General features: G+C 35.0%; 6 protein-coding genes across 9 annotated transcripts; 4 read left to right on the forward strand and 2 right to left on the reverse strand.

Moving 5' to 3' along the window:
* The first annotated feature begins 493 nt into the window (after positions 1 to 493).
* Positions 494 to 5,352, forward strand: LOC107496360 (uncharacterized). Of its 3 annotated transcripts, XM_052252350.1 has the most exons (11): positions 494 to 735; positions 1,151 to 1,624; positions 1,713 to 1,809; positions 2,209 to 2,262; positions 2,359 to 2,381; positions 2,427 to 2,501; positions 2,679 to 2,769; positions 2,865 to 2,963; positions 3,429 to 3,676; positions 3,771 to 3,863; positions 3,949 to 5,352. In XM_052252350.1, exons 2-11 carry the CDS (start codon positions 1,179 to 1,181, stop codon positions 5,261 to 5,263), a joined length of 2,541 nt encoding a protein of 846 aa, XP_052108310.1. In that variant the 5' UTR covers positions 494 to 735; positions 1,151 to 1,178; the 3' UTR covers positions 5,264 to 5,352. The 3 variants fall into 3 exon arrangements, with proteins under 3 accessions (XP_052108310.1, XP_015973083.1, XP_015973082.1); XM_016117597.3 differs by having other exon boundaries at positions 1,147 to 1,624; positions 2,359 to 2,501; XM_016117596.3 differs by having other exon boundaries at positions 2,359 to 2,501.
* Positions 5,353 to 6,045: 693 nt separating this feature from the next.
* LOC107496319 (probable long-chain-alcohol O-fatty-acyltransferase 5) lies at positions 6,046 to 7,512 on the forward strand. Its single transcript, XM_016117548.3, has one exon. It carries the CDS (start codon positions 6,080 to 6,082, stop codon positions 7,361 to 7,363), a length of 1,284 nt encoding a protein of 427 aa, XP_015973034.1. The 5' UTR covers positions 6,046 to 6,079; the 3' UTR covers positions 7,364 to 7,512.
* Positions 7,513 to 7,729: 217 nt separating this feature from the next.
* LOC107496378 (V-type proton ATPase subunit e1) lies at positions 7,730 to 9,763 on the reverse strand. The gene is made up of 4 exons (XM_016117630.3): positions 9,669 to 9,763; positions 9,416 to 9,558; positions 8,360 to 8,407; positions 7,730 to 8,090 (listed from the first exon to the last, which is right to left on the reverse strand). The coding sequence occupies exons 2-4, from the start codon at positions 9,511 to 9,513 to the stop codon at positions 8,024 to 8,026; spliced, it is 213 nt and encodes a 70-aa protein (XP_015973116.1). The 5' UTR covers positions 9,514 to 9,558; positions 9,669 to 9,763; the 3' UTR covers positions 7,730 to 8,023.
* An 829-nt stretch (positions 9,764 to 10,592) lies between these two features.
* On the forward strand, positions 10,593 to 13,019 carry LOC107496329 (cell division protein FtsZ homolog 1, chloroplastic). The gene is made up of 5 exons (XM_052252035.1): positions 10,593 to 10,936; positions 11,125 to 11,224; positions 11,413 to 11,642; positions 11,855 to 12,022; positions 12,113 to 13,019. Exons 1-5 carry the CDS (start codon positions 10,691 to 10,693, stop codon positions 12,338 to 12,340), a joined length of 972 nt encoding a protein of 323 aa, XP_052107995.1. The 5' UTR covers positions 10,593 to 10,690; the 3' UTR covers positions 12,341 to 13,019.
* Positions 13,020 to 13,266: 247 nt separating this feature from the next.
* On the reverse strand, positions 13,267 to 15,779 carry LOC107496330 (syntaxin-52). 2 transcript variants are annotated; one of them, XM_052252036.1, is made up of 6 exons: positions 15,608 to 15,779; positions 14,885 to 15,106; positions 13,943 to 14,145; positions 13,757 to 13,857; positions 13,618 to 13,662; positions 13,267 to 13,492 (listed from the first exon to the last, which is right to left on the reverse strand). In XM_052252036.1, the coding sequence occupies exons 2-6, from the start codon at positions 15,100 to 15,102 to the stop codon at positions 13,361 to 13,363; spliced, it is 699 nt and encodes a 232-aa protein (XP_052107996.1). In that variant the 5' UTR covers positions 15,103 to 15,106; positions 15,608 to 15,779; the 3' UTR covers positions 13,267 to 13,360. The 2 variants fall into 2 exon arrangements, with proteins under 2 accessions (XP_052107996.1, XP_015973045.1); XM_016117559.3 differs by lacking the exon at positions 15,608 to 15,779 and adding an exon at positions 15,535 to 15,586.
* Positions 15,780 to 17,484: 1,705 nt separating this feature from the next.
* LOC107496328 (serine/threonine-protein phosphatase PP-X isozyme 2) lies at positions 17,485 to 20,959 on the forward strand. The gene is made up of 8 exons (XM_016117556.3): positions 17,485 to 17,802; positions 18,445 to 18,597; positions 18,968 to 19,030; positions 19,179 to 19,264; positions 19,704 to 19,779; positions 19,866 to 20,134; positions 20,217 to 20,295; positions 20,528 to 20,959. The coding sequence occupies exons 1-8, from the start codon at positions 17,662 to 17,664 to the stop codon at positions 20,576 to 20,578; spliced, it is 918 nt and encodes a 305-aa protein (XP_015973042.1). The 5' UTR covers positions 17,485 to 17,661; the 3' UTR covers positions 20,579 to 20,959.
* Positions 20,960 to 21,429: the final 470 nt, after the last annotated feature.

Below are 21,429 nucleotides of genomic sequence, written 5' to 3' on the forward strand. Positions count from 1 at the left end.
TATCATATCTTAATAAAAAATATAATTAGTTTTTTTTACTATCTTAATATATTACTATTATAAGTTTTGATTGAGATTATTAAGATTTATGTTTTTTTATAAAAAAATATTATTTATAATATACTATTTTTACATTATATTTATGACACCTGTCATCAATATACTATTAAACTATTTGTTAAATATTAAACAAAAAATAATTTTTATATAAAATTAATAATTAAAAATAATAAAATAATAATTTAATCAAACAAATTAAATCAAATCGTATCATATAATTCTCAAGTATCAATTTATCTTAGGAAGAATTTTAGGTATATTTTCGATACACTTAAAATTTTTTCTTTATTTTATTACAAGTGCATATAAATATCAAATTAAAAATATAATAATAATAGAAAAAAAGAAGATGAGTCAACACTCAAGAGTGAAGTCAAACTATATTTAAGATACTCCTTGAAAAAAAAACGTATATTTAAGATACGTGGCGGGTGATGAAGAAAGGTTGAAGAAAACGGAGAAGGTTTAGCGGCAAAGTTTACGGCTAAGTTAGAAGCAGATAACTACGTTGACGCCACACTGTTTCGTTAACTCTCTACTTTCCGTCACCAACTCTCACTCTCTTTTTTGTTCCCTTTTTTTTCTTTTTATTCATATTTTTTTTTATTCTCCTTTTGTTCTTCACCTTCGCGCCACTTTCTCTTTCTTCTTCTCCTTCGCCTTCTTCTTTCTAAGGTTCGTTCACTACTCTCTTACTCATCATTAATTATTTATCGGTTATTTTTCTTTTGTTTATTAAGAGATTATTCCGTGTTTTCGCTTTGTATTTTGTTTTTAGGGTTCTTTTATGCGATTCTGCTTGTAAATTTCTCGATTGTTATCGTTATTATTATTATCGACGGCGGTATGTGTAATTTGTTATTGCATTGTTTGTTATTGCATTGTTATTACTTATTACTATGATTGCATGTGAGGATTTTGCACTGGCGTTTTGAACCCTAAGCTGTTATGTTATTGTTTGAGATTTGCATCTGTATGTGATGGATTGTTTATGATATGAGCATTACTTTCTCTTGATTTTTGGTTATTTGATTTTTTTTTAAAATTAGTTTATTAATTTTTTTTTTTTTGTGTTTTTTGGCTTAGCTAGTTAGCTGTGTAGAGGAGAAACTGTTTCGATGAAAAAGGGTAAGGTGGTACGTTCAGATGACGAGGCTGAGGGTGACACCGAGCTTAACTCTGTGTCTAATTACCATCTTGAAGATGAAGATTCTGAGCCAGTTTCTTTTGCTGCATTGCCAATTCAATGGGGTAATAAAGCTGTCAAGAATTCTGGTCGAACTGAAGAGAGGGTGTTCCTACATGGCTCTACGGATGAGGGGCTGAAGGCAGTTATGGTGCAGGTCACAGCATGGAGATTTGATCTTTCTAGAGCGAAACCTGTGATATCATTGCTATTATCAAAAGAGAAAAGGTGGATTGAGCTGAAGAAGCCAAGGAATAGCTATCTTGATACTATAAGGACCATTCTGATCACCGTTCACTTCCTGCATCTAGTAAAGAGAAATCCCAAGACATCAGCCAATTCTGTCTGGGGTAACATGTTTAAGAATAGGGAATTTAGGTATTTTCCATGTTCGCGGACTTGATTTGATGCTACTACTTATTTCTATGGCAATAGTTTTCTTATTCTTTAATTATTTGTATTGTAGCTTATCTAAGTCTAAGCCTTCAGAAAAAGATTTGCTGGACCATATGCATTTAATTGATGAAGCTGCCAAAAGAGATGGTGTCTTAGCTAAGTCCCAGGTTTGTAGTTTATTTGTCGTAGCCGTTATAATCGTAATTTGAAAATTAATGATTCAAATTTGCCATTATACATGTATACTTTAGCAACTGAGTTAAATTAATTGCTAATTTTTACGTGTACGTGATGCATTATGTGAATGCTTTAGGTTGATGGGTAAAAGTAAATGTATATATAAATGGGTGGTGTCTGCAAGAAATTTTGTAAAAAGAGTGCGGCATTTTGTGCGGTTGTGATTGAGTCTATCTAGTCGGTGAAGCTTGTTCTTGTTTGCGTCATAAGGGTTTAGATATATTTGAAAAATATTTCTTTCTTTCTTTTAATGACCCAGTGCAATAATGCTTGATTGTTTTGTCTCCGACACGTGTTTCTTATTAATGACAGTTCCATGATTTAAACAGCTTTTGCTCACCGTTTTGAAGGCGAAAGTGGGGAATAAAAATCTTTCTAGCAAGGTTTGTGAAATATTTCTTTGTCCCAGAAAGATGATCTTTCTTTTTTCTTGTTCCTTCATATGTAATATTTACAATATCTTTTAATTTTTTATTCAGGAAGCTAAAGATTTGGTACAGCCTGCATCTATACTTGATGATATTGACAAGGGCGTAAATAAAGCTAGTGAAGAGTCTGAAGAAGAGGATGATTCGTCTCATGAAGTTTGTGTGATTTGTGATGATGGTGGTAATCTTACATGGTATGATTTTTCCCTTCATTTGGGTTAATTTCTTTTGTTGTGCTTTTTTTGCCATGTGCATCGGTGTGAGTGTGATTGTTAATAATTTCCGTCAGTACCAGAACATTTCATCTTCATTATTATGGAACAGTATGAGTTTTCTCCCCATAATTTTAAGTAATCTAATGATACATGCAGTTGTGAAGGACCATGCATGAGATCATTTCATGCGAGAAAGATGGATGGTAAAGAATCTAAGTGTGCTTCTCTTGGTTTCGCTCAGAAGGAGGTTGTGATATGATATCATTTTCCTGTGTTATCTATTTAACTCCTCCTTTTTACTGTTTATGTACTAATTTGCTTTTTTGTTTCAAAAATCTGCAGCGGATCCCGAGCTTTTATTGTAAGAACTGTTTATATAATCAGCATCAGTGCTTTGCATGTGGCGAGCTGGGATCGTCTGATAAAGTTAAGGGTGCTGAGGTATAGCTTTTGCAAACAAAATGAATTTCGTCATGCACGTTGATTACTCTGTTTATATAGTTTCCATACCTGTCTGAAGTGCCACCGATTCCTTTTAGTATTTTTTTTCAATATTATTTTGAGGAGAAAAAGTTTTACTTAGTATTTAATGGTGCTCCGAGTTTTATTATAATATATTGGTAATGTCTGCGCCACCTTGTAGCAGGTCGCGATGACATATCAGATCTCTAGTTGTGGAATTTCATTACCTTGGTTTTTGGTTTCCTTGGCAGTTTGGTATTCATTCTCATATTATTTTCTATAGGCAGGGTGGGTATTAAATTAAGTAGTGAATCCGTCATAACCCTATTATGTTTTCTTGGGAACTGATACTTTTGACCCTTAATTCTCTTGCTTTAGAATCTGCTTTCTCTTACGTTGATTTATTGTAAAATGGAAGAGTTATTCTGTGAAGTCTTCTTTCAGGTCATTAAATGTGCTTCTGCAACCTGTGAATACTTCTATCATCCACATTGTGTTGCCAAGTTACTTTCCCAGATAAATAATCATGATGCAGAGGAGCTTGAGAGAAACATTTCGGGCGCAAATTCTTTCACCTGTCCCGTTCATTATTGCTGTGTCTGTAAAGAAGTTGAAAATGTAATGAAACCTGAGCTGCAATTGGCTGTTTGTAGACGTTGTCCAAAATCATATCACCGCAAATGTTTGCCAAGGTTATTTACATTTTACCTTTGTCTTTCTTGTCTTCATTTTATGATTTTTATTCTAAGCTGTTTAGAAGATTGATTCTCAATTTGTGCTTATCAGAGAGATTGCTTTTGAGGATGATGATGATGATGATGTTATCACAAGGGCTTGGGAAGGTCTTTTGCCAAACAAACGCATTCTTATTTATTGCCTGTAAGTGTTATAAGTTTACTTTCTATAACTCACCTTGTCCTTGTTATTCCTGTACTAATTTCTTCCCACCAATTACTTGGACCAGGAATCATGATATTGATGAAATATTAGGGACCCCTCTAAGAGATCATATAAAATTCCCCGATGAAGAAGATACTGTCCAAGAAATTAATAACAATAATGGGAAGATGAAGCCTGCAACCAAAGAGGGAGTTAGGCCAAATAAGAAAAATGGTGATGTAGATAATGGAAAATCCAGTTGTTCGACGGAAAATGTCAACAGATCTAAAGTGACTGTAAAGCTGTCTCCTGGAGAAGTTGGTAGCAAGAAGAGTCCTGAAAAGACGAGTTCTGGTTCAAATATTGCAAAGAAACCAGAAGCTAATAGAAAATCCGGTTGTTTGACCAAGGATACTACTGGATCTAAAGCGACTCCAAAGCGCTCTGCTGGGAAAGGTGGTGGCAAGAACAATACTGGAAAGAAGACTTCCCATTCAAATATTACAAAGCAACCAAAAGCTAATGGAAAGCCATCTCCTGGGGAAGTTTTTGCAAAGAACAGTTCTGAAAAGGCAATCTCTGGTTCGACTATTGCGAAGCAACCAAAAGCTAATGGAAAATCCGGTTCTGGTTTGACTGAAAATAGCGCAACGATTTCAAAGAAATCTGAAATGTCCGAGGATAGCCAGCCCATACGAGCTCTTTTGGTGAAGGATTCCAAGCAAACTAATGCAGTTAGTAAGGGAAAGCCACCCCTACTGTCCCTTTTGAAACACAAGGCTATAGCCAAGGAGCTACGTGAGCAGCAATCTGGCCAACATCGAGTTGTAGAGATGGAAAGCCCCAATGCTGAATGTTTGCCTGCTGATGTGAATACGGATGATAATTGTGGGGACAACATCATGCCAAGCCAAGAACCCCCAAAGTCACCTGATGGTGAAAAAGACCAAGCATCCGTGAATGGACACAGGAAAAGAAGCTCACATCATTTTAAGGATGACCAAGATAACCAAGAGGGACCTGAATGTAAGAAGAGCAAGCCTGAGAAGACATCGTCAACCAAAAGGAAACACAGCGACGAAAATGATGGAAGTGGCGTCAGTGTGGTCTCATCAGCCAAAAGGCAGACTGTAGAGGAGCTACATAGGGAGGAGGAGGATCAGTGCCAGATAGAGTCAAATACAAGGCAAAGTGTTGGCAACATGGCATATAATTATGCCAGACCAGTTTCAGCATTTGAGTCATCTTATAAAGCGACTCCTGCAGATGTTGATGAGGAAAATAGGATATCCGTGCTTTATGGTTTTGCAGCTGGTCCTAACGTTGAATATGCCAGCACGCATTCAGCAGGTTGGATTGATGATGATGATGATGATGATGATGATGATGATGATGAGTAGTTACAGCGTATGTACTTTGTTTTTTAATAATCTCAATAAGGGAATGACTTTAATGGACGAACTAGTTTTTTAGATCTTAATGATATCCATGTAGAAAAATACAAAATAATTTTATAAAATGTTCATATTATCGTTTTCTCTATCTTCTCTTCCATTAAACATCTTTCATCACAATGCTTACTGCTACCACCACAAAAACATCAACATTACCATTAATGGCAACACCAGGACTACCATTGCGCGCTCTTTTTTTGGGAGATTGTTTTTTTTGTTATGCATCGAAACTTTGAACCAAATCATTGTCTCTCTTTTGCATCTTCCACCCAACACGCTCTTGTAAACTTGGGCCAAATACTTTTAAAATTCTATCATATATTTAGCAAAATAAAGACCGGTTGCGGAGTCTAAACTCTAAACTAAAGCTTCAATTTCAAGCATAACCTCCTCATGAGTCGAGCTATTGCACTTCGTTAAGTAAAAAAAAAAACACAGAAACAAAGCAATAATTTGTTCAGCAATCAGCATATTGCATGAAATGATACTTGGTTCATATGAACCATAAATATGATTATTTTATAATTAATAAAAATTTTAAATCTTAGTCATTGGTTCAAAATTTAAATGGTCATGATTCATAACAAATTTCGGACCATCAAAAACGAGAAAATACTTTCCTCGTAGTAGAAAGCTCCTTCTTATTCATCATTTAGGAATACAAACACGGAAATTAGAGAAATGTTACTTGCAACATCATTTTATTACATTACCGTTGTTATCTTTAAGTGAAATATTTAGGTATAAAAACTAACACGAGCCATGAAATTAGTAAATCTTGCCTACCTACCACATCCACTTGGTGGTTATAGTTTCTCCAATTGGAAGCAGGTACCATTTAATGGTTTCCCTCCTAATAGGGGACTTTTCCATTTTGGTCAATTCCCATATATGATATTCAGTATTCACATGCACATAATTTCAGACATTAGGAACATATTACTCACTATGCAAAATATGTTGGGCCCAAAATGCAAGGAATTGGAAGGAGAAATCAAGAGCTTAATGAAGGTATGGTTTTCAATCATAGCCTCACTATGTTACTGTTATTTCATATCATCAAATATACCAAAAGGAAAGTTAAGGCTTCTCAGCCTCACACCAGTTTTGTGTCTCTTCACCTTCCTTCCACTTCAACTCTCCTATGTCCTCCCAACAGGTATCACTGCCTTCTTGATTACATGGCTCACAAGCTTCAAGCTCATCCTTTTCACCTTTGACTTGGGCCCACTCTCTTCAAACCCACCAAAGTCTCTTCCTTTCTTCCTCTCCTTTGCTTGCCTACCCCTTAGAGGGATCACCCAAAACCAAAATCAACCATACCCATCTAACCAAACTCACCAAAATCACTCAAAAGTCAATGTAAGAAAGGAAAAGCTTCATTTCATTATTTTCCCTATCAAGGCCTTGCTTTTTGGGGTATTATTGATGGGCCTTAATGACCACAAACAAAAGATTGACCACACAGTTATTATTGGCCTATATTGCATCCTTGTTTTTCTATTGGTAGATATTGTTGTGGGACTTTGTAACATTGTGGCCAATGCTGCACTTGGGATTGAGCTAGAACTACCCTCTAATGAGCCTTACTTGTCCACTTCATTGCAAGAATTCTGGGGAAGGAGGTGGAACCTCATTGTAACATATCTTCTTAGACACACTATATACATTCCTGTGAGAACTGCACTGTCCAGGACGGTATTGGGCCCCCAATGGGCCTCAGTGCCCGGAGTCATGGCGTCTTTCGTGGTGTCCGGGATAATGCACGAGCTGTTGTTCTATTACGTCACACGTGCCGCTCCCACGTGGGAGGTCACGTGCTTCTTTGTCTTGCATGGGGTGTGTGTGGTTGTGGAGTTGTGTGTGATGAAGTGGTTGGGACACAAAGGGATGCTACATTGGGCTATTTCAGGGCCCGTCACGGTGGTGTTTGTGGTGGCCACCGCCGCATGTCTCTTCTTTCCGCCGCTGTTGCGTGATGGGGCTGATGAGAGAGCCTTGGAGGAGTTCAGGAATTTAGTTGATTGTATAAAGGAAACATTTTAAAAAATGATGTAAAAAATTTCTGAAATTTTTTTACCCTAATTATATGTTCTACTTCAGTTATTCATTTTGTTTTCAAGTACAGAGAGGAGTATATGCCGATTTTGTGATATACTTCCAAATGTGAGAAATGTGCAAATAAATTATTTGCAGCAAATCTTATCCAATGTCATTTTTAGATTGTAAACTAGTATCTTGTCCGCACAAGTGCACATGACACTAATTTAAGTAGACATAATATGTGTTAAAAAATGCTTAGATATATTAAACTAAACTAGCTTATTTTTCTGCATAATTATACAGAAGTTGCACTTGCGAGAATGATTTTTCCCTAAGCATTAGTTCTTTTCTTAACCGTTGCATATGATATAATGATAAGAAGCAAAACTCATCAACTTATTTCACCAAAATACATAGTTGATACCACTCTGTACCGACTTCTGAAATGAATGAGGATTGAATACAACAATTTATGACATGGGTAATGTCAGCCAGCATTGGAAAATCTAATTGAAACGCCATTGTCAAACATTAAATACATACAGATCCACCCATAGAAAATACTGAATGATCCATTGGAGCCGAAATCGAATTATCTCTAGCAGCCAACCTTTGATGCATTCTCTCTAACTTATAAGGAGCTACCTCTGTTTATGAAGAAACTTATTCACCCTCATTCAGCACAGGTACTATGAGAGGGTTCATCTGTGCCAGATATACGATTGCCCACCTGATTAAAGTGACAAAAAGTAGCATATGTTAAAGAAAAGAAAAACTTGATATCACTTAATTTTAAAAAAGAAAAAAAATTCATGGGACAGTATCATGGATCAGCAGAGGCATTAAGCACACCCATGGAACAAAGCTTCAATATGATATTATGATTGAATATGGATGATACATTTCAGCATGAGAATTTATTCATTGATATTCCAACGAGCAATAATATGCTAACGTTATGCAAAATAAAAGGATAATGTAAATGGAACATGCACTTACATCATCCAGCAACATATTGTGGCAGTAATAACCAAAGTAAGGTGAAATCTGCAACAGAATAATAAGGTATTAGCTCATACAGAGAACAGTAATTTAGAGAGGAAAATGTTCATAAAAAGAAAAGTAGAGAGGAGATAAATATAAGAGGAAAATGTGCGTAATTCAAGAATATCTAAATCTCTGTTCTTCAGATGAAAATTGCATCATCATAAAAACCTACTTGAGTTGCTAAATAAATATAAGCCACATTACAGGAAAAAAGCAAGGCATTTTCACAAGAATTAACATTACAAATTCATAACCTATACAGCTACCACTTCACAAGAATTAACACAAAAGAAAACAAAAACAATTTCCCAATGATACTACAAAGACAAGACATGCTTAAATGCACTGATCCTTTATACTTTAGACAGAATTAGATTTGAACAAGCATTAGAAAAGCTGGTTTGAAGAAAAATTTGTAACCAATAAGCAACCCACTATTTTCCAGATCTATCAGTTATTTCAGGTTACAAATTTCTATATTGTGCAAGACACACTACTAAATCTAATTTGGTCATAGGAATGCTACTCTCAATTGAAAAGCAATAGCTGATTTCATAGTGGTAGGGAGAAAAAAAATAAAAACTCCTACACAATCCTTGAAGGGTTTTCAACCTACATGTTCAGCTCTGCTTTAAGTGCCATTGAAATCCACATATCCACACAATGTGAAGTAAAGAAATCCCACAAGGCCACATGAATACCCGCAATGAGATAAGATTAGCAAATCCTCCTCTACCCAATGCTTCTCCTAAATCAACTATCTCCAGAAATTAAGAATAAAATACAGCAAATCAAAGCTTAAAATCAAACCAATTCAGCTACTTCACTAAAAGTAAAGACATACTTCACACTCAAAAAAAAAAAAAAGGGTTGAACTATAGTTGAATTTCGCTCATAGTAGCATTAAGCTAAGCATGTAAATCAATATAATAAGAACCAGCTACACCAATTAAAAAAATAATTATAAAAATTCGAGATTGCAGATTATTTTAGAAAAGGAAAAATTACAGATTAGTGGAGGGTCCTCGGTTGCAGCAAATTCGGGTGCAAAGGCACGCAATGATTCCAACGACCAAGAAGATCAGCGTCGTGACCAAGAACCCCATCTTATCCGAGATCCAGCTCAATCAGCAAAAAGAAACCACCAATTCCTGAAACACGATCCAACCAAATTCAGCAATGATATCAACCAAAAGAAAGAAAAAAAAAAAAAGATATCGAGATCAGTCATGAAAATGGAAGAATCCAAAATCGAAATTACCTCTGAGCTTCAAAATTCGTCGTGGTATAGAGAGAAGATCTCAAGCTTCTATGGCTTCTTCACGTTACAACAATCATAGTCTATGATTTTTTTTTTTTGCTGCTATCGAAACACGAAATGAAGTTGGTATGGGCCCGCCATTTGGCCCAAAATACCTTCAACTATTTTGGCCTTCAAATCAGCAGTCAGCCCATTAGTTTACAAAAAAACCTCAAAAAATGTTAGTTGATAATATTGCATATAATGTCGTTTGATTTGGCAGATTTGCATACACTTGTGTCTACACTAACCCTCTTATTTACGAGTTGAAATTTTGAGGGAGAAGAAGAAAAAGGAAAATATTTGAAGGTTTTTTTTTCCATAAAAATATGAAGTCACAAACACTAGTTCAATTTTATAATCTATTTAGTTTCATATTTCAAAAAAGGTAAAAACTCAGTTGAAATCGACTTTACGTGAAGTTGATAATTCAGAGTTGTTAGATAAAAATTTAGTCAAATCAATTAAATTATTTAACGGCTCTCAAGTATCAACTTCACGTGAAGTCGACTGTACCTGAGTTTCTATCTTCAAAAAATATACCGAGTCTTATCATCCAACTACTAAAGAAATCATTGTACACTTCCAATTTTAGAATTATTACAAATAGATAAGGTGGTATGTGTAATTTTTTTAAGAATTTAATTTTAGCATTTTTTAATATAAATTTATTTTATACATATATTCAATTTATATAATATTATGTTAGTAAAAATAATTATATTTTATATTAATAATATAAATTTTAAAAAATAATTGTGTAAGTCGTTTTATATTGTTAATTAATTAAAATTAGACACCAAAAATCTCCGAAGACACCAAAAATTAAAATTAAAATTTATTTTTAATTTATAATATTGTGGAGGGGATATCAAAAATGTTTGGATTTGTTTTCATTTGACAGAGAAAACCCTAAACAGTAAAAACTGAACTAACCAAAACCTCGTTGGGATTTGGAAATTGGGGAAGGAGAAGAAACAACAATGGCAATGCTTCGTGTGACAAGCCCTAACGAGCTTCTCTACCGCAATGCACACTCTTCTTCACCGCGCCTTCCTCCTCAACCTAGAACAACAACCTTACTAACACACCCAAAACGCTTCACTCGTCGTCGTTTCGGGTCAGTGAGGTGCTCGTATGCTTTTGTGGATAACGCAAAGATTAAAGTTGTTGGAATCGGCGGTGGCGGCAACAATGCTGTTAATCGCATGATCGGTAGTGGTTTACATGTGCGCTTTCCTCTCTTCAATTCAATTCGCTTATGGATTGCTCTTAAGCTTATAGTTCAATTGCGTATCATGCTTGCTGTGTAAATGTGTTATTTTGCTACGTTTTTAGGGTTGTGATTTAGCTAGTGGCGTTGTTCATTAAGCTAGTGTTGAATTGTGCTACTTTTTTTTTCTTAATATATAATCAGGGTGTGGACTTCTATGCAATAAACACTGATGCTCAAGCGTTGTTACATTCTTCTGCTGAGAACCCTATTCAAATTGGTGAACTTCTGACTCGTGGATTAGGTCAGGCACTTTCATCCTTGTATGAATATATTATGGCTATGGTGTGTATTTGTGATTTGTTTGTGTAGCTGTAGCTGTACCTTCTCTCCAATTTCATTGTTAGTTTTCAGTTGAGAAAATTCAGGGGAGTGTGTGTGTGTGTGTGGCATTGTGTTCAAATTGGTGAAATCCACTTGCAAGAGATGCAGGTACTGGTGGGAATCCGCTCTTGGGGGAGCAAGCTGCAGAAGAATCGAAAGAAGCTATTGCTAATGCTCTTAAGGGATCGGATTTGGTGTTCATAACGGCCGGGATGGGTGGGGGCACGGGGTCTGGTGCTGCCCCGGTTGTGGCCCAAATATCCAAAGAGGCTGGTTACTTGACTGTAGGTGTCGTTACCTATCCCTTCAGTTTCGAAGGACGCAAAAGATCCTTGCAGGCAGGTGCCGCTTCTTTCCTTACTAGAGAGAGAGCATGATTACTGCACTATATAAAAGCTACTAATATTTTCACCTAAACCAAATCGGTCTTTTCTTTTCATTGAATACACAGATGCAGTTTATTTTATTGTTACATAGTTTGTTATGTGAATTCCAGAATGTTATGTGAAATCTAAAATGATCATCTAGTTTTGATTCGGTTTTTCTTCAGGCACTTGAAGCCATTGAAAGGCTGCAAAAAAATGTTGATACGCTTATTGTTATTCCAAATGATCGTTTGCTTGACATTGCTGATGAGCAGACAGCTCTTCAGGATGCTTTCCATCTTGCTGATGATGTTTTACGTCAAGGGGTACAGGGAATATCAGACATCATTACAGTGAGTTTATTTGCAAATTGCAAACTGCGATTCTTCTTTTCTTTCCTCTTTGCCATGGGAGATCCTGTTAACTCTTGTGCCTTCTAGTAGATACCTGGACTTGTGAATGTGGATTTTGCTGATGTGAAGGCAGTAATGAAGGACTCTGGAACTGCAATGCTTGGAGTCGGTGTTTCCTCTGGTAAAAACCGAGCAGAAGAAGCAGCACAACAGGCTACTTTGGCTCCTTTAATCGGTTCATCTATTCAGTCAGCTACTGGAGTGGTATATAATATTACAGGATGTGAACTAGTTGCAAGCATAATCTTCGAAGAGTAAAATTGAAACAAATTAAACTTAAGGAGTAATTTTGAACAATTTCAAAAGTGTTGGGGACAACAAACATATTTCATCCGATAATTTTTTATCCTGCAATATACCCTTGAATCTTGTGGATTAGTTGTTTTGCGGTCGTCTTGAGTGCTAAGATTTTATTGTCTTGATACTTCCATTTCATTCTTTTGACAGCATTGAAACATTAGTTAATCCTCCCCCTTTTTTATTTGCTTATCTACGTTATCAAAAAACTTCTAATTTTTATAGGTGGTGACAAGTTTGGCTGATCCTTCTGCAAATATTATTTTTGGAGCTGTTGTTGATGATCGCTACACCGGGGAGATTCATGTGACTATCATCGCAACTGGCTTCTCGCAGTCCTTTCAGAAGAAGCTACTGACAGATCCAAGGGCTGCAAAGCTGCTTGACAAAGTGGTTGAGGGCCAAGAAAGCAAGACAAGATCTGCTCCCCTCAAGTCTTCAAATTCACCTTCAACAGTTGAATCTAGAGCATCCCCAAGAAAGCTCTTCTTTTAGATGCTTGAGTTTGTTTTACCTTTTTCAAATTTTGTAAGTGTTAAATATATTGTAGTAATTCATCTGTGTAATCACTCCGAACCTTGATTGATTTATGTTTTATAGAGCTATCACTCTCCTTAATGGTCACCAGTCTTTACAAGTATATATATTTCACCAATCTTATAAATATACAGGAGTATATGCTTATTTAATTATGAAGCATGGTAGATTCTAACTTCTAGCTATGTGTAATTTATATAGCTGCATTTTAATGAGACCACATTAAATTACCATGAAGAAATTCCTCCTTAAATTAAAATAGAGCAATATTGTATAATCCGTAATAACCTCAAAAGCAAACTAACGACGCAGCCACTAATTCCACATCATTGGCAAAGCACCAAGAGAAATAATGAAACTCCAGTATGATATATTTTTCAATGCACACTTGTATACACAACATTTGCCCAAAAGAAACTTTGATGTGTTTGGGTATTTTCATAATTACAAATGAACGAGCAAAATCCAAATGACAAGAAGCAAACCCACAATGCCAACCACTGATAAAAGTAAGCACCAGCAGGAGCAACCACCCTTGGTTCGTTTATTTACAATTGACAATTTCTTCTGCACCCACTGTTTTCACCCAAAAAAAAAAAGAGTTGTAAGAGAGCGACAATAACAATATTAACGGAGTTTCGCTTTGGGTAGACTAAACAAGAGATTTGGTCTAAACTCTAAAGAAAAGTTATGGGTGTTACCCTCATCCGAGAATTTGTAACATCTACATGTTGGTCCAAGTCATCCTGTCCAGCGAAAAAAGAGCAAGGATTCAATTCAGAAGAGACACAAAAATGAACCACAAAAAAGGGGATAAATTCATTCAAGAAGGTAATATACAATAAGTCTAGTGTGTAGATCCAACTCTTCATTGACAGCAAGTGCAATATGTTTGGTGCTTAGTACAGTCTCCTCCAATTTTGCAAGGCCATTGTCTTGTTCTGCTCTAACAACAATGCATATCAAGAATCCCAAGTATAGACTATAAGCAGTATGTTTTAAAGTAACCAACTAAAATCAAGTGACCTTTCATAATTTGCCGTTGAAATCCAACAAGTTGGTTGTTGTCCAGGCCAGTTGTTCTGCTCATGGCATCTGGCTTTGTTTCTGGCCCAAGCAAAAGGTCTCTATTTTCAAAGTTCAACATGTTCAAAGTGGAAGCCATTTGGTTAACTTTAGATCTCAAATTCGCAACCATATTGTTGCGGCGATTCATCTCCTTCTCGGATCTATGTCATTGACACGGAAAAAGTTCACAAAGCAATTATACAACTTTACAGCCGAAAAGGCGAGGCTGATTCTTCCACAATGATAGAACTGGTTCAGAATTCACAAAGACCTAGTATGGAACAACAAGATAGAAAGGATACTCAGTTAATCTATTCCCACACTCCTTTCCCTCTACTCTAACCTTTCTCTCTATACTAACGCCTATTACTAACTCCTAACCAGACATGGGCGCAATATCAATCATATCATATTCTCTTTTGTGGAACCAAAGGTATCCTCCTAATGAGGCAATCTTATTTGAGCACTAGAGATCCCATAAAGGGAACAGCTCTCCCAACACCGTTATCTAGCACTCCAACCAACCAAGTGTCATTGGTGCCGGTTAAATTATTTTTTAATCAAAAGTTGCGAATCAAGATTCGAACCCACAACACAAGGAACAATAACCATACTCTGCTAGCACCAGGCTATATTGATTCACAATGTTATCACATTATTAACATATATAATATATATGCCTTACTGCTAATACCACGGAACGATAGAGTTCAGTATTACACCTCTCAAGATGAATACAACTAGTTTGGATCTAGATAATTCTTCATTAAATCTAGTTCCTGATGCATGGTCTTGTGGTGTGCATACTGCATAGTGCTCAAAGTGCTAGTTGCCCTATTGTGACAGCATATGTTTCCATTTTCAATCAGCATATATAATCATCAAGAAGTAAACACTCACATAGCTTGTTTTGCAGGAAGCTTAGACAAAAGGGATTGCAAGCTATCAAGTCTGGTCCCCAATATTGTAATCTTCCTTCTTATAGCAGATGTGTGACGCTGGGTTTCAGGCCCAGACGACGGAACCGAATTCCGCCCGGACATCATGGCTGTAATATCATCACCAAGTTTCACTGCTTCATTATATTCCTTCACCCATGAGTCTGAAGCAGATGCCATTAGCCTGAAACAACATAACAATAAACCCAACTTACATAATCACCAAACAAACATGGGGAATTAACAAACATCAATGATCAACAAAACTTAATAATAACAATAACGACAGATTACAGACGAATTCACAGAGAATCCATTCAGCTCATGATCAAAGAAGTAAATCATACTGTTAACGCACAATTTTCACCAATCAAGGGATATCAATAAAATCAACCACTAAGAACCCATTCAGCTCATGATCAAAGAAGTAATCATACTGTTACTACCCAAAATTTTCACCAACCAAGGTGTATCAATAAAATCAACCACTACAGAAAATGCAAAAAGTTAACTTAAAAAAAAAAACCCAGAATTCGCATACAGCAATAAAGCTTATACGCAAAATATAACAATTCTCAGAAGATGAACATAGAAAGGAAAGAATCAGATTACAGTTGAGAAGGCGAATTGCGATGGTAATGGGAAATAATTGAAAGTTCGAAACCGGAGCAGCAATTAAATGTACCTTTTTTTGAGAAAAGGATGAAAATTGGGATGATGGATACGACGTCGTTCTAGGAAGGAATGGTGATGGATGAAAGGTAACGTACGGAGCCTCCTGGCTCAACGTCGTTTACCGCTGATTATGAAGGAGCCTCCAATGGCTTCCCAATAATTATTCCAGTAATATTTGAAATAGTGTGCAAAAGTTTTTACTCCATACTTTAAATATAAAATTATTTTTATTTTTTTATAAGATCTTTTGAAAAAGATAACTAAAAAAAATCTCTAGTTTGAAAAGTAACAAAAGTTACTTTTGTTTTTAATTTTTAGATTATGAAAAGGCGTGTTTGGCACCATTTTTTAAAAGATTTTAACTTGGGGAAAAATTAATTTGTAGCTCTTTGAGAAGTAGAAATATATGACTTCTCTACTTCTTCATAAGTTATTCTACCACTTATTTAAAAAAAATTAATTTTTAAAACAAAAAATTTACTTTTCTTCTTAACTCTGACAAAAATACTGATCCTTCACCATTATTTTCACACAAGGTCAGCTAGAAGCACTAGCATTCCACCATCATTTTCACCCAATGTTACGTAATGATTCATTTGATGGAAGTATTGATTCTCCACCACCATTTTCAGACAATATTGCATTTGAATAACCTACTACATATATTCCTTCTAAATATTTTTTTTTATCATTTTATCACTCTATTTTTTATTAAATTTATATTTAACTGTGGTATGAAATTTCAGTTTTAATTTTATTTTTTTCATATGTGATTTTATAGCTTGCTATTATTTTCATAGTTAATTATAGCAAGTTATTGACCTCAATAAAGGAGAAGAGAGTTCTAATAGGAGTAAAAAAAATAAAAAACAGCAACAAAATATACATTGACACATATTTTATATTTATTTTTTATTTTCACCTACCATATCATACACAATATTAGTGATTAGGTTATGTAAAATCAACATTCAATATTGGAAAGTATTTGTTATCATCGTTATTTTAATATTTATTATCTTCCGTAAAAAAAATATTTTTTGAGTTATTTATCCAAACGCTACAACTTTAAAATAAGTACTTTTATAACTAAAAATCCAAACACAAAATAACATATTTTATAAAAATCTCTATATATATAGTGAAGTAAGTGAGAGTTAAACCCACAACTTCTCTTATATAATGACTTATAATAAGTAAACAACCACTAAACTAGTTAGTTAATTTAATAATTTAGAGCATTAATTTTTTATTTTTTATGTTATTAATACGCATAAAATTCGAAATGATTGAATTTTATATTTACTTTAAAAAAAATTAATATTTCTGCGGATAGGGTAGAGTTTAGAATTTTAGGATGCGGGTAGGATTAGGGTCGAGAGATTCTCAATCCGCGGGTAGGGTAGGGTAGAGTTTTAATAAAATTTTTAACTCACGGGTAGGATTAGGATAAGGTAACCCTACCCTACCCTACCCATTGCCAGCCCTAGCTGCTATTAATAAAACTCCTTATGCTTTAAGTTTTTTTTTTTCAAAAGAACTTATTTAAGTTATTTATCTAAATTTGCCTAAGTATTAAAACTTTTAAAATTTTAGATTTTGAATAATTTTTTATATTTAACATTTTAAAAAATATGTCTAATTTGATAAAAGTTTTGTTTGTGATTTTAGTTAAATTTACAGTTTTATACTTTTATTAAATGAAACTAGCAATATAAATCATTTTTACCCTTTTTTTTCCTTTGAAACAAATTCATTTTTAGTTTTTTACCTTATGAATGCATATATAAAAGGAAGCTTGACAATAGATGCAGAACTTCATTTATTTTAGTTTTAACCCCTATTAACATAAGGTAAGGTCGGTAAGCAATAGCATAAAGGGAAATAGATGAAATTATAAAAATGAAGTGACTGATTTGCAAAAAAGGGAGAAAAGACAAAAGAGTTTGAAGCGGAAGAAGAAGCACAAACACTTCCACAGTGAGTGATAGAGATTGAGTTCTCCTCCTTCCTCGAGCAGAAGGAAGAAGAAGAAGATTCTAGAGAGAGAGACAGAGAGAATCGATGTCAGACCTAGACAGGCAAATAGAGCAGCTGAAGAAATGCGAACCTCTCAAAGAGTCTGAAGTGAAGGCTCTCTGCCTCAAAGCCATGGAAATCCTCGTCGAAGAGAGCAACGTTCAACGCGTCGACGCCCCCGTCACCGTCAGTTCTCAACCCTAAACCTCCCCCCTCTCTCTCTCTTGCATAAAATTTTGTTATTGTTCACTCAACTCATTGCTCCTTTTCTTCAATTTCTAGATTCAACGTTTCATTTGGATTTTTCTATTTTGCTAATTTCAGCTGAAACTGAACAATACGTGCCTGAAATCTTTTCCATTTCAGTTTTTTGGGGGAAAGAAGAAAAATATTTCAAGTTGGGAGCTTTATCTAGGGCTTAGTATTTATTGGGAATTCGATAGACTGTGTGCTTTTTTTTCCCCTTTTCTGAGTGAAATTTGTTGAATTGCATGAGTAGGTTGAGGTAGGAGCTAGGGGACTGAGATAATTCGTATCAGATTTACAAAGTACTACATTGTATTGTGCATTTTCTGACTTCAAAGTAATTTTAATAGGTTTTTTAGGAATTAGGTAAGTACTGAAGTGCATGGCATACAGTGTTCTCTACTTGATAATAATGGAACTGCGGTTTATGTTCTTGTTGCTTGTTTTTATAGCAAAGCAGATGTATTCAGTATGTTGGTAACAAGATTTGGGATTTGGTCTACTGCACTAATGACTCTTTAAGACTCTGCTTGTTATTTTTTTTTCCCTGTAAACGTCTGATAAGCTGTTTCGGTTGCGTAGATATGCGGTGACATCCATGGTCAGTTTTATGACATGAAGGAGCTTTTCAAAGTAGGAGGTGATTGCCCCAAAACAAACTACCTATTCCTTGGGGATTTTGTCGATAGAGGATTTTACTCAGTTGAAACATTTCTGCTTCTGCTGGCTCTTAAGGTGACTATATAATAATCTTACTAATCTTTTTTTTTTTTTTCTGGAGAAGTTAGAAGCATGCTGCATATTATTTTGGAGTCTCTTTCAATTGTTTCTGTTTTGTCAAGCTTTCTGTATGCATTGCATTAATGTTGAGTATCGTAATAACAACTCAAAGATAAAAAATGTTTCAGTCATTTTGCCATATGGATCTCAGAAATGTGGCCTTATTTTTCAGTAAGGGATTCCTAGCTTGTTTGTGGGTTTCTGAAACTCATGGCTATTTTAGGTTTTGTCATGCCAAATCATCTTTTCTCATTCTTCTTGTGTTCTTAATGATGTTCTTTTATTTGTTAATCATTTCTGTGACTAATTAATTACCTACTACCAGGTGAGGTATCCAGATCGGATAACACTCATTAGGGGAAACCATGAGAGCCGTCAGATCACACAGGTTTGTTTGTTATCCATTTGGTAGAAAGAAAGAGATATTCCAAAAGCATATTAATTTTTTTTTGGTTTGTTTGTCTGGGGTGTTTTTTGTTTTCTGGAAACTGGAATTTGTGACTTCTGAATACTTATTTATTATCCACCGTTGACAGGTGTATGGATTTTATGATGAATGCCTTCGAAAATATGGTTCAGTCAATGTTTGGAGATATTGTACTGATATATTCGACTACTTAAGGTTTGTTAATATCTGATTCATCACAAGTTTTTATTCTTACAAATGACTTCCTGTGGTCGACAGAAAGCAAAATAGAGATATCCATATAAACATTACTTGATCCAAGTATTCCTTATGGGTTCGTTATCCCGAAAGCCAAATTACTATAGAATTCCTGAAATGGTCTTTGATTGGACTTCTGCTTTTGTTATTCTTCAGTTAACATTTCAACTATGACATTCATACTCAAATAATATATTGTGTTATTAGTTTATCTTCAAATGTGTTATAAAAGGGAAAGGGTGTGGTTTTGAGAAAATAAGAAAAAATGTTTAGGTTGATGATTTCAAGAACTTTATGCTGATTAGTATGACATCCTGCCTAATGAAAAATATATGGAGCTAAACGCAATTTAAATTGCTTTTACTAAGTGCTTTCCTATGTTAACAAAACATTGCAGCTTGTCTGCCCTGATCGAAAACAGGATTTTCAGTGTCCATGGTGGTCTTTCTCCTCCCATTTCGACATTGGATCAGGTTAAAAATGCTTCCCTAATTACTTGTCTATGGAGTATCAGATTTTACATCAGCAATTGTACATATTATTTCTTACATGTATCCAGATACGGACTATTGATCGGAAGCAAGAAGTACCCCATGATGGTGCCATGTGTGACCTCCTATGGTCTGACCCAGAAGATATCGTGGATGGATGGAGTCTAAGTCCTCGTGGTGCTGGGTTCTTATTTGGTGGTAGTGTTGTTACTTCTTTTAACCACTCCAATAACATTGATTATATATGCCGTGCTCATCAGTTGGTAATGGAAGGATATAAATGGATGTTTAATAACCAGATAGTTACTGTCTGGTCAGCTCCAAATTATTGCTACAGGTACATCATCAATTAAAATCTACTTATTTCCTAGGGTTTGAATGTTTTCTGGTCTGAAGACTTCTCTTTTTCTTTGTTCTAGATGTGGTAATGTAGCTGCAATTCTGGAGTTGGATGGAAATCTTAATAAGCAGTTCCGGGTGTTTGATGCTGCTCCACAGGTTTGTAGCCAGATCTAATCGTTCTTTATTTATATAAGCTCTAGTATATTGATACCTCGTAAAGCATGCCTGACTATAATGACTTTTGGTACAGTTCTATTAAAAATTAAATTAGCATGAGTGAAAATCCATTTTGATTGAACGACGTTATAATGATATTTAGGTTCTTTTATCCCTTAGTTGTGTTCAATTTCTCAAGTTAGTTTTCATGTTTCTTTTTAATGGAATGTAGGAATCAAGAGGGGCACCTGCCAAGAAGCCAGCACCGGATTACTTCCTATGATGATGTTTTCCTTTTCCGAAATGTTCTAAAGTTGCTCAAATTGATGAATGGTAAAGGGAGATGTACATCATGAAGTTTTTTTTTTTTTTCAACATGGGAGAAACCAGTGGAGGACAATGATAATTTCAGGAGGCAGGAGTGTTAAAGCGTCATGAATTAGTCTGTAATTTTGCAATATATGGTTCTACCTTTGTTCATTCAGAAGCTGTGATGGACAAAGGAATAAACCGACAATGACATTTGGTTATATCAAAACTTAATTAAGATGGGTTCGGATCGGATTAGGAAACACTTGGAGAGAACTTCTCATGTAATTTGTGGAAAAAACCACCGAGTTTTGGTTGTTCCTTTGAGCTATAAAAAAGTGTGCCCTTCAATTTTTGTGGAGTATGTGTGTATATATATTAATGCCAAAAGAATATACACTTTGTTGGTGCTTGAATATTGAATCTAGCATTGTGGGAATTTAAATGTTTACTTGTCAAGTAAAAGAATACTTTTTCAACAGAAAATTGTTATAGTATACACTATACAAAACCTAACCTTAAATTTATTATGAATCCTATTCCTAGGATGTGAAATAACTTTGGTTAATACAAGTACAAAATGTAATAAAAGGAATGTGCATTTTATCGAGTCAAAAATCAGAACATGCTGAAAGGTAAAATAACAAGTCTCGTGACACTCGAGCTCTCATTAAATAATCATAATAATCAATGTGCGAATTCCAGCTCAATTTTATAATTGGCATACGAAATTAATGAATGATATGGCCAAAAAAACTCCAAAACTAACCAATTCTGCTAGTTCTCCAATTCAATCACAGTTCCTGAAACTCAAACTCCAACCAC

This window comes from Arachis duranensis, chromosome 7, assembly GCF_000817695.3.
Source record: "Arachis duranensis cultivar V14167 chromosome 7, aradu.V14167.gnm2.J7QH, whole genome shotgun sequence".
Taxonomy (NCBI): domain Eukaryota; kingdom Viridiplantae; phylum Streptophyta; class Magnoliopsida; order Fabales; family Fabaceae; genus Arachis; species Arachis duranensis.